General features: G+C 33.4%; 1 protein-coding gene across 2 annotated transcripts in view; it reads right to left on the reverse strand.

Annotated features, from left to right (window-relative positions):
- LOC112053629 (opioid-binding protein/cell adhesion molecule homolog) overlaps positions 1–13,105 on the reverse strand; it is a 116,105-nt gene that overhangs the window by 43,354 nt on the left and 59,646 nt on the right. For both annotated transcript variants that reach the window (XM_052886581.1, XM_052886580.1), the window contains exon 4: positions 5,912–6,084. In XM_052886581.1, the coding sequence (XP_052742541.1) occupies positions 5,912–6,084 (173 nt within the window). The remainder of the gene's footprint in view (positions 1–5,911; positions 6,085–13,105) is intronic.

Genomic DNA, 13,105 nt, shown 5'->3' on the forward strand with positions numbered 1-13,105 from the left:
ATGACTAACTAACTGATGAGGGTATATAAATTACTATACTCAACTGTTCATATCTCGCAATCCCACAGGAACCTTTATTTTTTCATTTCTTTTGGGTATATTTTATTGTATACGATTTTTTCTTAATTAACTAATAAGGAGAAAAAGTTCAATAAATTATAAAAATAATAATAATAATTTACTATCCGGCCGCAATTTAACAAGGCAGCCTATGTGTCATTGTGAATATTTGAATGACTTTGTTTGGATGTTTGTAACTCCAACGCCGCTACTTCTGAAGCCTTTTGGCTGAAGTTTTAGATTAACACATAGGCTACTTTTTATTTCGGAAAAATCCATGATTCCCGCAGAATTTGTGAAAAAAGAAATTCCACTCGGAAGAATTTGCGGGCGTCCGCTTGTAATACATAATTTCCCAATCACAATGACCATTATCACACTTTTAAAATAAATAACTATCAGTGAGACCAAAGAGTTTTTAGTCCACTTTCTGTGACTTTTATTTCTGTTTACGAGCCTAGAAATACCGTTTACGCCAACAAAAGATAAATGTTCTAGTTTTAGTCCGATAAACACTTCCCTTTTGTGCTTGTGGAGAGATCTATTTATTTTTACAGCGAGCCCTACTTTTGCGTGTTTATAAAACTTCCCTTTTTATCAACGCATCTCGTCCCCTACAAATCTTCAGCTGTCCACCTCGAGGCTAGACTAGACTTATCTTTGAACTTTATACCTTCACTACGTTAATATCTACTTGATAATAATTTTGCTTTTGTATAACATTTTCGGTATTATAACAAAAGGGTGCTTTATAATAGAGCTTAAAATCTGCCGTTGACGTCTATTCTTTCACATTATAAAAGAGTGACAGTTTAACTCATACAATAGATAAAAGTTTGAAATATTTTCACAAATAATATTTACTAAAAAAGCTTGGACAAAGCAGCTCGTGAGAACTAACAGCTGAGATATCAATTTATAATATATCTGAAGCTTTAACTGGTGAAATCGTATTTGAGTAACTTAACTAACTAACTAACTTAACAGCGGGCGATGGAACGAGCTATGTTAGGAGCATCTCTGTGTGATCGAGTCAAAAATGAGGAGATCCGCAGAAGAACCAAAGTCACCGCCATAGCTCAACGAGTTGCGAAGTTGAAGTGGCAATGGGCGGGGCACATAGTTCGAAGAGCCGATGGACCTTGGGGTCCCAAAGTGCTGGAATGGCGACCCCGCACTAGTAAGATTCGCTGAAGATAGTAGAAGATAGTAGGGATTCGCTGGATGCAGGTGGCTCAGTATCGTGCGTTTTGGAAGTCCCTACAAAAGGCCTATGTCCTGCAGTGGACGTTCATCGGCTGATATGATGATGATGATGATGAACTTAACTGGTGAAATGGTGTCTGAGAGGCCCCTGCCTAACTTATAAAGTGTGAAGTAACTTACTGATTTAAGCCTTTCTTACGCAACTTTTTATTAATGATGTTTTATTGAAGCCACTGAGCCTATGAAACTAAATAACGCCCGTTGAAAGTGATCCTCGAAAGAATTTTGCAATTATTTTTGGTAGAAGCAGCAATTGGTTCTGGAAAAACTGGAAAACTAACCACAGAAAATCTTTATGTAAGGTATACCAGAAATACATCCTACAGCATGGACCTGCGTCCATAGACCCAAAGTATAACTACATCTATGAAGGCTTATGTAAAGTGTGAAGAGTTATGAGAAGAGTGTGTTATGTTATCGATCACGCGAATGCAGCTGAAGGAGAAATTATTTAGTAGAAGTACAAAGGGGTGTGGATTTTTATCCTCCTTCATCTTAGACTACATCATCACTTACCATCAGGTGAGATTGTAGTCAAGGGCTAACTTGTACAGAATAAAAAAAAAAACAATGGTAGCTACGGCCAAACCCTTCCAAGTTGTATGTTATACTATACCTACTGTTGTATTACAAGTTAAAATTGTAAGGTTCAAAATAAAGATCGATTTAATAATGAATTTTATAACAGCAAAATTCAATTAAGCCTTTTCGACGGGCAGCTTTTCATTTGATTCGTTATAAACCTTTAAAAAATAATATCTGAAACGAACGGGCGAAAAGCCCACGGCCCGTCCGTATCCCCTTTCAGAATAGTAAAAATGCATTTAATTCTTCGTAAACGCGAATTTCAAAAAGATTGCAAGCGAGCTAATTCTACGTAATAAAAGCAAACGGCCTGAATGGTCTTTGTTTCCGCTGATTCAACGGAATTGCGGCTACATCACTAAAAAGTAATTATTGTTCACCATCTTTTTGATAGTCAGCTTTTATATTACTCATTTTGTTACGCCCAAATATTTTGATGTGCTCTAAAGGTCTGTAAATGTAATCTTTTTATTAAAGTACAGTTTGGATGTGCAAATTTGAAACAACATCAGCAAATGGTTTTAGTAAAATAACGGATTACAAATTAGTAGGTACATAATATCTATTTCCTTTGGTCAAAGTTTGTCTGTGGGAGATTACTTTTGCAAGCCTTTTACGTTTTGTAAGCTTATTTTGTGTTTTTGGTCAAGTTTTTCTTCCCACTATGCAAACTAAATTGATTGGTCGTCAGTTTTTCGACTTTCAAAATGATATCATTCTGATAACAGCATGATATTATTTTGAATCATAAGATTATAGAAGCAATTTAGAGTTAACATTATGAATACTTTAATTTGCGCGTTTAACGTTTGGAACCCTCGTAACTTTAATTTTAAATTTTTGAATTATTATTATCACCATTATCTTAAGTTTAATATTATTACCGACGTTTCGAAAGAGCTTGTAAACTAAGCCTATTTGAAATAAATGAATTTTGACTTTGACTTTGACTTTAGGAAGGGCACAAAACCACAAGGTAATCAAAGGAAATTCAGAATTTCAGAATACATAATAAAGGTAAGGTAAAAGATACATGTAAAAACGTGTACGTCTATCGAGCGAAAAACGACTTCGCTGACAATAAAAATATAATTGGAATAGAAAATAAATTAAAGTGACCCAGATAACGGACAATGACAATCTATTTCTTCTATCCGAAGTTCGATTACGGGTACAAATTCGCAAGTCATACGGATCATTCGTGAAATACTGTTTAAATGTCATTAGATTGATCGATCGACGAGACGACGCTGCCTCGTTTGTCATTGAAGATACTAAATGGGTCGTCTTTAAGAGTGGTTATTTACGGAGCACTCTCTTAAGAAAAAAAAAACACACCAAAGAGCAAATCCAAGGGATAAATGTTTGCAGGAGTTTCACATTGGGCGATCATTAATTTTGTTTACTCCGCGGTCTACGTTTTTGAGGGATTTTGCATTTGCAGATGTTTGTTAAGCGAATAATAAATCGCTTTTTACTTCAACTTCGGTTCTATCGGTTTTATTTGCATAATTTATGGTAATAGTTTAAGAAAGTTTAAATTTGAGAGGCGATATTCCATTTCTTGATTTGAAGTGTACTTTTGGTAAAGTACCTCAGCTTTTAATGTTATTGATTTTTTTTGACTCATTTTTTTTTTGTTGCGCGATTAATTTTTTTAAGATTTTATTTTATTTTATAGAGACGATTAGTAGATGCATAATATTTTAATAAAGTAACTGTGTTTTGCGATTTTTTCTCAAAAACAGTGAATAATTAATATAGTATATTATAACTTAAACACAGGATAGGAGAGGAAGTCCAAAGAAGAGATGGTTGGAGTGTGTAAATTTTTTATTATTGTTGTTTTATTGTCACTGAGCCTGTACTCATAAGCCTGCATAACGCCTGTTGAAGTTCTAACGACTAAATAATTTATCGAAAAGATTTTGCAATATAAAATTTTAAAGAATAGATTTTTTAATGAATAGTTGACTCATATGAAATTTAATATAAATTATATTAATTTCGTGTAGTAGTTAGAATACGGGTCTGAAATATATCGATAATAATAAATAAAACCTGTTAAGGATTTCTTATAAAACTTTATTTTAAATTAATTTTTTTTTCTCAAATTTTTCAAACGTCAAAAATGCTGTCGTCCATTTTGTGATGTCATGATGAAAAAGGAACTTATAATGATTTAGTTGAGCAATAGGGTCCCGTTTTACTCTTTGAATATAGAACCCTAAAAACTACCTTTCTTTATTGCATTCGGTTATATCATGACATGACTTGCTATAAACTTTTTTCACTAGATACGTAACCTTACTGCAGGTAACCCGAATAAACAAACATGTCAGTTTCTTACCCCCGTCGAAAGTTCGATTACAATATATCCGCAAGTCATGAGAAGCACCACTAAAACACTATATAAATGTCATTAGAGTGATTGATCCCTTTTGAAGAGCTTCGTCGTTTGTCATTGAGGACATAATCGGTGCTCTATAGACAGGGTTATTAGATGAGATGAGAGGAGATGAGATATTACAAGTAAGTGTTCGAAGAGTTAATTTAAACTTACGGAATATTATTATTTATGTTAACCATCATCATTATCATTATTATTATAACCTTCTCCTTTTTGAGAGTCGGTTAAAAAATAAGAAATAATCATGCCAACTTCATAATACCAACGTCTCTGGGTTTGTTAATTTCATATAAAAACCTTCCATTACAATTAATTTTAGGCCTTAATATAAAGAACTTTACAACTAACTTTCATAGGTAAATTGAGTTAACCAAGTTATCCTGCTAAGAATAATGATTTGGAAGTTGGTACTTGACGAAGACTTCTTAGGTAACAAGGAACCTGCTTAGGAAAATTCCGTCTTATGTTGAACTGGATAAAGTACAAAATAGCCATACTTATAGCTTGTGAATACATAATTGTATGGTAGGCTTAATAGTTTAATGAGTTTTCTGTCTCCGAATAATGGAACACATATAAATGCGATTTGGTAATCTCATTTCTAATCCAATGTTTCAAGATACATTTTTATTAGGTATTCTGATATACCTACATATTACAGTATTATATAATATACTTACTATACAAGGTGCTGGGGAGTATTTTCCTTATCTCTGGGGTTATATTCTTTACTGAAAATTAATTAAAAGTGTTCAAAGAACATGTGTTCTAAAATTAATATTTTCTGGGTAAATAATATTTCTTTTGTAAATAGATCTTATAATATGTACCATAGACACATCCTTATTATTATGACTTAGCCAAGTTTGACGTATTTTAAGAATGCAAGGATAGATAAAGGCGTGTGTTACACGGATAGTCGGAATTAATTGAATTACTTTGTATGAAAACACAAAAAAAAATATTCAATAATAGTCCAATATTCAATAAAATCCCAAATTCAGTGAAAATTGAGTTTAAGGTTGAATTTGCAAATGCGACGTTGTGTTTGACATTCATTGAGTGGTGACGTTTTTTGGTCGCTGATTGTGCATCCACTTAATATTAATAATTAATTCATATTAAGTGGATAGGAGATCGATGGTATAGAAGTAAAGATAGTATAGACTTGTAACAGAAAACCTCGGATTATTTATCATTAGGTGGGTAATTTGTATTTCCATTCAATTTATTCTTATAACTAGAAAAACTAAAATGTGCCAGTCTATTCTTCGGATCTATTAAACCGATTTAAAAAACCAATAGAACGCCACGTTATTTGCGAGTGTCATAGGCTATTTTTAATCTTTTTATTACCACAAACACGGGTACTACGCGGCTGAAACCGTGGGGTGTCTACCAGTACCTATACTAATATTATAATACTGAAGAGTTTGTTTGTCAGTTTTTTTGACTAAAATTTCTTTCAATGTTAGATAGCCCATTTATCGAGGAAGGCTATAGTCTATATAATATCCCCGTATTCTTATAGGAATGGTTACCATGCGGGTAAAATCGCGCGGCGTCAGCTAGTTAGTAAATAAAGCTCACCTTATAGTCACCGATGTCTGAGACAGAACAAGTGAGTACTGCCTCTCTGCCCAGCGCTACAGTGACGTTTTCGATCGGCCCAACAAAGCTCGGTTCGGCATCGCGTAGAGATTGGGTTGGGCCGACTCTGCTTAAGGGAGATGTTGTTTGATACCGCATACTGCTTTTCACCACTGTAACAAAACGATTTTCATTTAAAAAAAAAAATATATATACGAAGCTTCATTATGGGCTGAACTCAGCACAGAGAGGTGATATTTCAACCCATATTCGGCTCACTGAGCTCGAGTCTCCTCTCAGAATGAGAGGGGTATGGCAAATAGTCCGCCCCGCTGGCCCAATGCGGATTGGCAGACTTCACACACACAGAGAATTAAGAAAATTCTTTGGTATGCAGTTTCCTCACAATGTTTTCCTTCACCGTTTGAGACACGTGATATTTAATTTGTTGAAATGCACATAACTGAAAAGTTGCAGGTGCATGCCACGGACAGTAATAAAAATAAAAATTTGTTCATAAATCATGAAAAAAATACGAAATATAATGGGATTCAAATTTTTTTTAAATTCTAACTCTAAAGTGTCTTGAAAGTTTACATTGATTTCCACACGGACGAAGTCGCGGGTGTCCGTTAGTCATATGTCTATAAATATATTAATTATTATGTACAATGCTTTTATTTTAGGTTTAAAAGTCGCTACCACTCTTACAATCTTCTTATATTAAAAGATGACTTGATCTATTGCTTTGAGATTTTATTTAGTTAAAAGTTGATGTACATTTTGATGGATGTTAAACAACGACCTTACCTTATTAAAAATCTCTAAAATTGTATAAAAATTGTCACTTTAATATTCTGCAATTTATTTTGTAAAAGATGCTATAAATTTTATCATGAATATACATTTACTATCTTTTAAGAATTTTTAATAAACTGAGAATATTTTGCGTTTTTTGCAAGGTTGACGTCGTGATAATTTTATTTCCGTTTTTATCCGGAAAACTCGGGGCGCATTTTTTAAGGTATAAACCGTTTCAGAGGAGGATTTTTTATCATTCTTTATGATCCATCTTCCAAATGTGGTAATAATATATAAATAATAGAAGAGTTTGTTTGTTTGATTGAATTGAACGCGCTAATCTCCGGAACTAGTGGTCCGATTTGAAAAATTCTTTCAGTGTTAGATAGCCCATTTATCGGAAAAGGCTACATGTTATATATTATTCCCGTATTCCTACGGGAATGGGAACCACGCGTGTGAAACCGCGCGGCGTCGGCTAGTAATAATAAAGCTGAAGAGTTTGTTTGAACGCGCTAATCTGAGGAAGTACTGGTCCGATTTGAAAAATTCTTTCAATCTTAGATAGGCCATTTATCGAGGAAGGCTATCGAGGTATATTATCCTTCCGAAACGAGAATCACGGGAGTAAAACCATGCGGCGTTAGCTAGTATGGTAATAAATTTTCAAGAAAAGAATACACTACATTTTTGATAATAACTTACAAACCATAAATAATAGTACATATTCGAAGTCATAATAGGTGTCGCTAGCTCATTCTCCTAATAGAACAGTAGCCAATTATGGCGTTTGGACCGTGATGTCTTTGTAAGGCAGATTTTAAACGCCAGCTTATAGAAAAATCTTATATTAGTATTAACTGTTATTTATTTGGACGATAAAAAGCTTAGTATTAAATTGCACTATACGATTGTGTACTCGGTTCTTAATCAATTTGTAAAATGGTGATTAAAAAAATCCTGGCTGAGTTTTGAGGGCTCTTCTCGGACCAAAGCGCACTTGTAACCTTCATCACAGCATTAGCAGCAGTGTATGCCGTGACAGCCCAGTGGATATGACCTCTATCTCCAATTCCGAAGGGTGTAGGTTCGCATCCAGTCCGGTTCATGCACCTCCAACTTTTCAGTTGAGTTAAGAAATTAAATGTTACGTGTCCCAAACGGTGAAGGATAAACATCGTGAGGAAACCTGCATACCAGACAATTTTCTTTATTCTCTGCGTGTGTGAAGTCTGCCAATCCGCATTGGGCCAGCATGGTGGCCTAACCCCTCTCATTCTGCAAGGAGACTCGTGCTTCAGCAATGAGCCGAATATGGGTTGATTACAACAACAGCACACAGAGCTAACAGCATAGAGAGGTTGTATAAAGTGTCTGTGTAAAAAGTAGGTATCTATAGATCTAGACCTTTTCAGCGTTAAAACAGCTCATGTAGGAGGCGTAATCCGCCGAAGTTCTCGCTGTTCTAATCTCACTTGTGATTGCGAAACGCTTTTCATGATTTTTACGAGGCCATTAGCTACGCCCCTACGGGCTGGTGTGTTAAATTGTGGTCGAACGGAAACCTCAACTATTTTATTATTCGATGGCCGAAACTTAGCGGTGTGCTCTGTAATTGTGGACTGTGATTTAATGGAAATGAAATATACCTAGTAGATTTTACAATACATATGAATAAAATTAAAGTTTCTGTCAGTAATTTCAAAATAACTTTGTTTTATCAAGTGCTTAAAGTTATCTATCATTTACTCTATAACAAAGTACAAACAAGCTTTTTTTAAAAATTTTGTCTGTCCGGGGTAATATTTGAAACGTTAAATAATTTTTAGTGAGACTTTGACTGAAAGGCCGAGGATGTTTTTAAGTTCATATTAGCTACATTTTATTTCGGGAAAGACAATGGTTTCTGAGAATTTTGTAAAAACTGAAACTGAACTAATTCTTAGCTTTCAGCTAATAATTATAATACAATGCCATTCGGATTTATCGTCATTAGTTCATTATTTAATTCCTTAACAATAAAAATGGCTTAATTAGCTATAGATTCAATTTGTCTATTTTTTATAAGTTGTGGGGAAAATTGTTAATTTTCAGGAAACTAATACCTATTTGTTATTAAATAATGGCTCCACTGCAGAAGCAATATGAATCGTATTCGACACAGAGATGGACAGGTTAAACACACAGACAATTTTTATCCCGATTTCAAAAAATTGGATACGCAAGTGAAACCGCGGCAACATCTAGTGATCAAAATAAGTGTACTTTCATTTGAGCTGTTGAAAATATTACTCAACAAAATGACGTGTATTATCTCATATTTTGATATTTGTCCCGTTCAATTGAGACACTTAATAAACCAAAATCAATCGCTTTACAATATTCCGCATACAACACTTGAAACACGCCCCTGGCTGTCGGCCAAATTTAGTTACCTTGTAACGTCTGCCAAATAAGGTATGTTTAGCTAAGTAATTAAACATACATTACGTTCTAAGCACGGAAATAAGGAGCACCTCTTTATGCTCTTTGAGATCCTAGTACAAAATAAACACGATATCCTTAGTAAATAACGACTTTAATAAAAATGCTAATTCAAATGCAATTAAGTTTTTAGTGTTTTTGTAGGAAAATGTACTAAGTAACCTAAGCGTAGAATTTAAAAGACTTTCTTTTTTAAACCTATTTAGAATATTGATTAGGTTAAAGGTATTAAAAAGAAAGCGAAATTGTTAATTGATTTAAAAGCTCTATGTAATGTATGTAAGTAAAAAAGAATCGCTTGTACTATAATAAGGCTATGTTTGCTTATGAAATTATAGTGACACTTGCAAACGCCCCGCGGCTTCACCCACGTAGTTCTCGTTCCCGTGAGAATACGGAGATAAAATATAGCCTATGACACTCACAAAAAAAGTGGCTTTGTACTGGTAAAAGAATTTTCAAAATCGGTTTTGGTAGATAATAATATATTAACTCCAACAACACAACAAACTTTACCTCTTTATATTAATAGATTAATTAGGCTTAACATCTATGTATCAGGTTAATGGAAGCGAGCAGCTTAATATAGGATGTATCACTAGCTAGTACCCTGAAACTTCAATGCGATGGGCTATCAACTACGTAAGTAATAATAATACGTTTGTGGTGATTATACTACCGGTTTAGAAAGCAGAATCCTAAGAAGAACCAGACACATGTGAGGTTGCTCTTTAAAAAAAACATGATATGCAAAGTGTCCTCCTTCTTTTACCATACTGTATATTATTTGTAATAAGAATAAGTTATAAAAATAGTTATATGTTGAAATTAATAACAATATTTTGCTCCCGACCGATTTTCTTTTGTTTTTTTGACAACGGCGGCTAATTTCATGTGACAGATGCACTCTCTATTCCCTCACTATCATAGACCGATACGACGGCAGACCGACACGACCGGTGAGAGATCAGGCGCAGGACCGACGGCTTTACGTGCTCACAGGGGTGTACTAATACCGCCAACTTTCCAACTCCAGGCTGCTATTAAGAAAGAAAAATCTCAATAACGTATCTTTTTTTGCCTGACCCGGACCAACCAGCTTGCCAAGGGACCGTAATATATATATAAGGCATATATACATATATAAAGCATATATACATATATAATACAGTTAATATATAAATATATAAGGCAGGCATAACCTCAATAATAAAACTAGCGCAGTATGAGTAAGGCTTAAATGTTTTAGCGAAGTAATTAAGCATTATATTACACTCAAAACTTGTTTAGTGCTGTCGGCCGTTTGCGGGTTCAATTTATAGTATCAGGGTTATTACCTCTGACACCTTACTTGACTTTGATAGAGGTTATTAAGGGTGGAACGAACGTTTTATGTAACTAATTCCACTCGTATATGTAGTTGAGATAAAATTTTATTCGACTACAATTTGGGTTTACGATTTCTGAACGAGTCAGGAGCGATAAGACTTTTAATTGAGGGTAATTTGTTATTTCAGATGGTATTGGATGCCTACTTAGTTAGTTCTTTATGTGGGTAGGTATATTTTTTAATCATTATTATTTTAACCCTTAACTGTAGTGGTGAAAAATAATTACACTTATATAGTCGTAGGTCCATGGGATCCACCTATTTATTATGTTGAATAAAATAAAATCACATTTATATTTTTAAGTTTTTATTTTTACTAAACTTTACTTTGAAATGTTGACAATCGTAGTATTAAATAAAATCAATAATATAAACTGATATATAATGGAATTTATTGAAAACAGTCGTTATTGAAAACATGCTTGTGATAATAAAAAAATAGAATACCACCATGAAAAATTAAATGCAACTCGATTTATATGCAATATTATATACTTTTTAAAAGAGTAAAGACATAAACAGAAAAACTCAATCAAATAAATTTTGACATCATAAATTAATGATCAAGTTACAAGCATGAATTTTGTACCTACTTAGGCGAATTTGAACAAATTTCATCTTCATCGTGGCTATCTAATTAGTTCAACCATTGATCTATTTTATCATTATTTGCAGAAATATTTTTTTGGTTTACCATCACAAATAACTGAAAAAAATACTGTAGAATTTATAGTCATCAAAAGCTAAAAAAGTTACGCAAGGACCCACACAGACACCAATACTCACCTTTGTAGTAGAGAGCGAAGCACGTCCATTCTTTCACATAATTTGACGTATTTTCGAAAGATACCTAGAACTGGGAGGCGCCAAGGCACACGCCGTTCTTTACATCCGTTCATAAATTCAACATGGGTCCAGGGGACCTACGACCACAGTAAAGGGTTAATCGCGAAAAATAAGTTTTTTTAGTTCACTTTTAATATAATCATTTGAGCACTGAACTCTATAACGAACAACAGTAAAAGGTCGCATGGTGCAAGTAGATATAGTAAATTTATTCCGTTTAGAATAATTAGCTCTATGAAATGAGTTTAATTAACTCTATGGATTGGTTTAGTCCGTTTTATGAAATCTATACTAATAATACGAACATCACTTTATTTAAAACTTATTTGTGTATTTAATTTAGATTAGGCAATAGGCATGCATTTCATATGTTTAATTAGTACTCTAAAATTATTGTCCCCGAACCATACAATGACAGAAGAAATGAATGATTATTTTGTTCAATTTACAAATATGTACTTTTGTTTTTTTTTTCATAAAATATTCTGACAAATAAAAATCCCTTATTTTGCCTTTCTAACGATATGTTATCTCCACAGATAAAATAATAAATAAAGGTATGAAAAATGTTAAAACTAAAGGTCACCGAGTATCTGGATTGGCCGGATGCGGTCATCAATCAGGATGGATGAGTTTTTAACTTTCATCCGACGGCGTGTGTCATAATCAAGTCAGATTAATCATGGATGGGGAAAAATTATGCTTTCTACCTGAGTGTCGAACGAGGAACGAATAGGTATATTTTTCAAGCAAATTAATATGTACTCGAATCCCAATCACGAAATATCTTTAAGTTATTGCACAGAACACATAAACCAGTGTAGTATAAAAAACCGGCCAAGTGCGTTTCGGGCAACGCGCAGTGTAGGGTTCCGTAGATTAAGTTAGCACTTTAATCCCATAGCACTTTAATGCACAAAAATACCAATAACGCCCACTCTATAGGATAGACGATAAAAATTCATCATCACTTTGTATGTAGGGAAGGAACCCCATTTTTTTTACCCAAAAAATTATTTTACAAGATTTAATTTACATATAAAATTAGTTTAGATAAGTTGGCGAAACAAACTGATGAAAGTTGTAAAACAACAAAATATTGCTATTCGAATTTTAAAGAGTTAAATGTAGTTTGTCAGGCTTGGGCTCTTTTAGCGTTAAGGAGTAGGTACTAAGTTACAAAATAAAAAAAATAGCACAAAATCAATAACACTAATTAATAGCCTTCAAATAAAACTTTTGTTCTCTCAGTATTGTTCAAGAAACTGGAACAAACAACCTGTCAGAGGCAAGCCGATGTACAGACAATAAAAATACGCGCCAAATTAGGAAAGATATAGAAGTGCTTAGTAACGGACGAAATTCATTTACACACAAAAATGGTATTGTTCTAATAAAATTACTCAGTACCATTAATTAAACCACCAAGTAATTGTCACACACTTATTTTACCTATGTAGTTTACGTATATATTCAGTTACGTATGACTATAAGTACCTATTTGAGAAAACCCAGTTATCTTATTAGAGACAGACACTTCAATTTTATTTATGTGTATTGATGATGATTATTGATTTGTATCTGACCTAAATACTAAGAAAAATATACGGGAGGAATAAGATTTAACGGATAACAATGCGTTACTGAAATAATATCTTGTTGTATATAAAAAT

This window comes from Bicyclus anynana, chromosome 17 (genome assembly GCF_947172395.1).
Source record: "Bicyclus anynana chromosome 17, ilBicAnyn1.1, whole genome shotgun sequence".
NCBI lineage: Eukaryota > Metazoa > Arthropoda > Insecta > Lepidoptera > Nymphalidae > Bicyclus > Bicyclus anynana.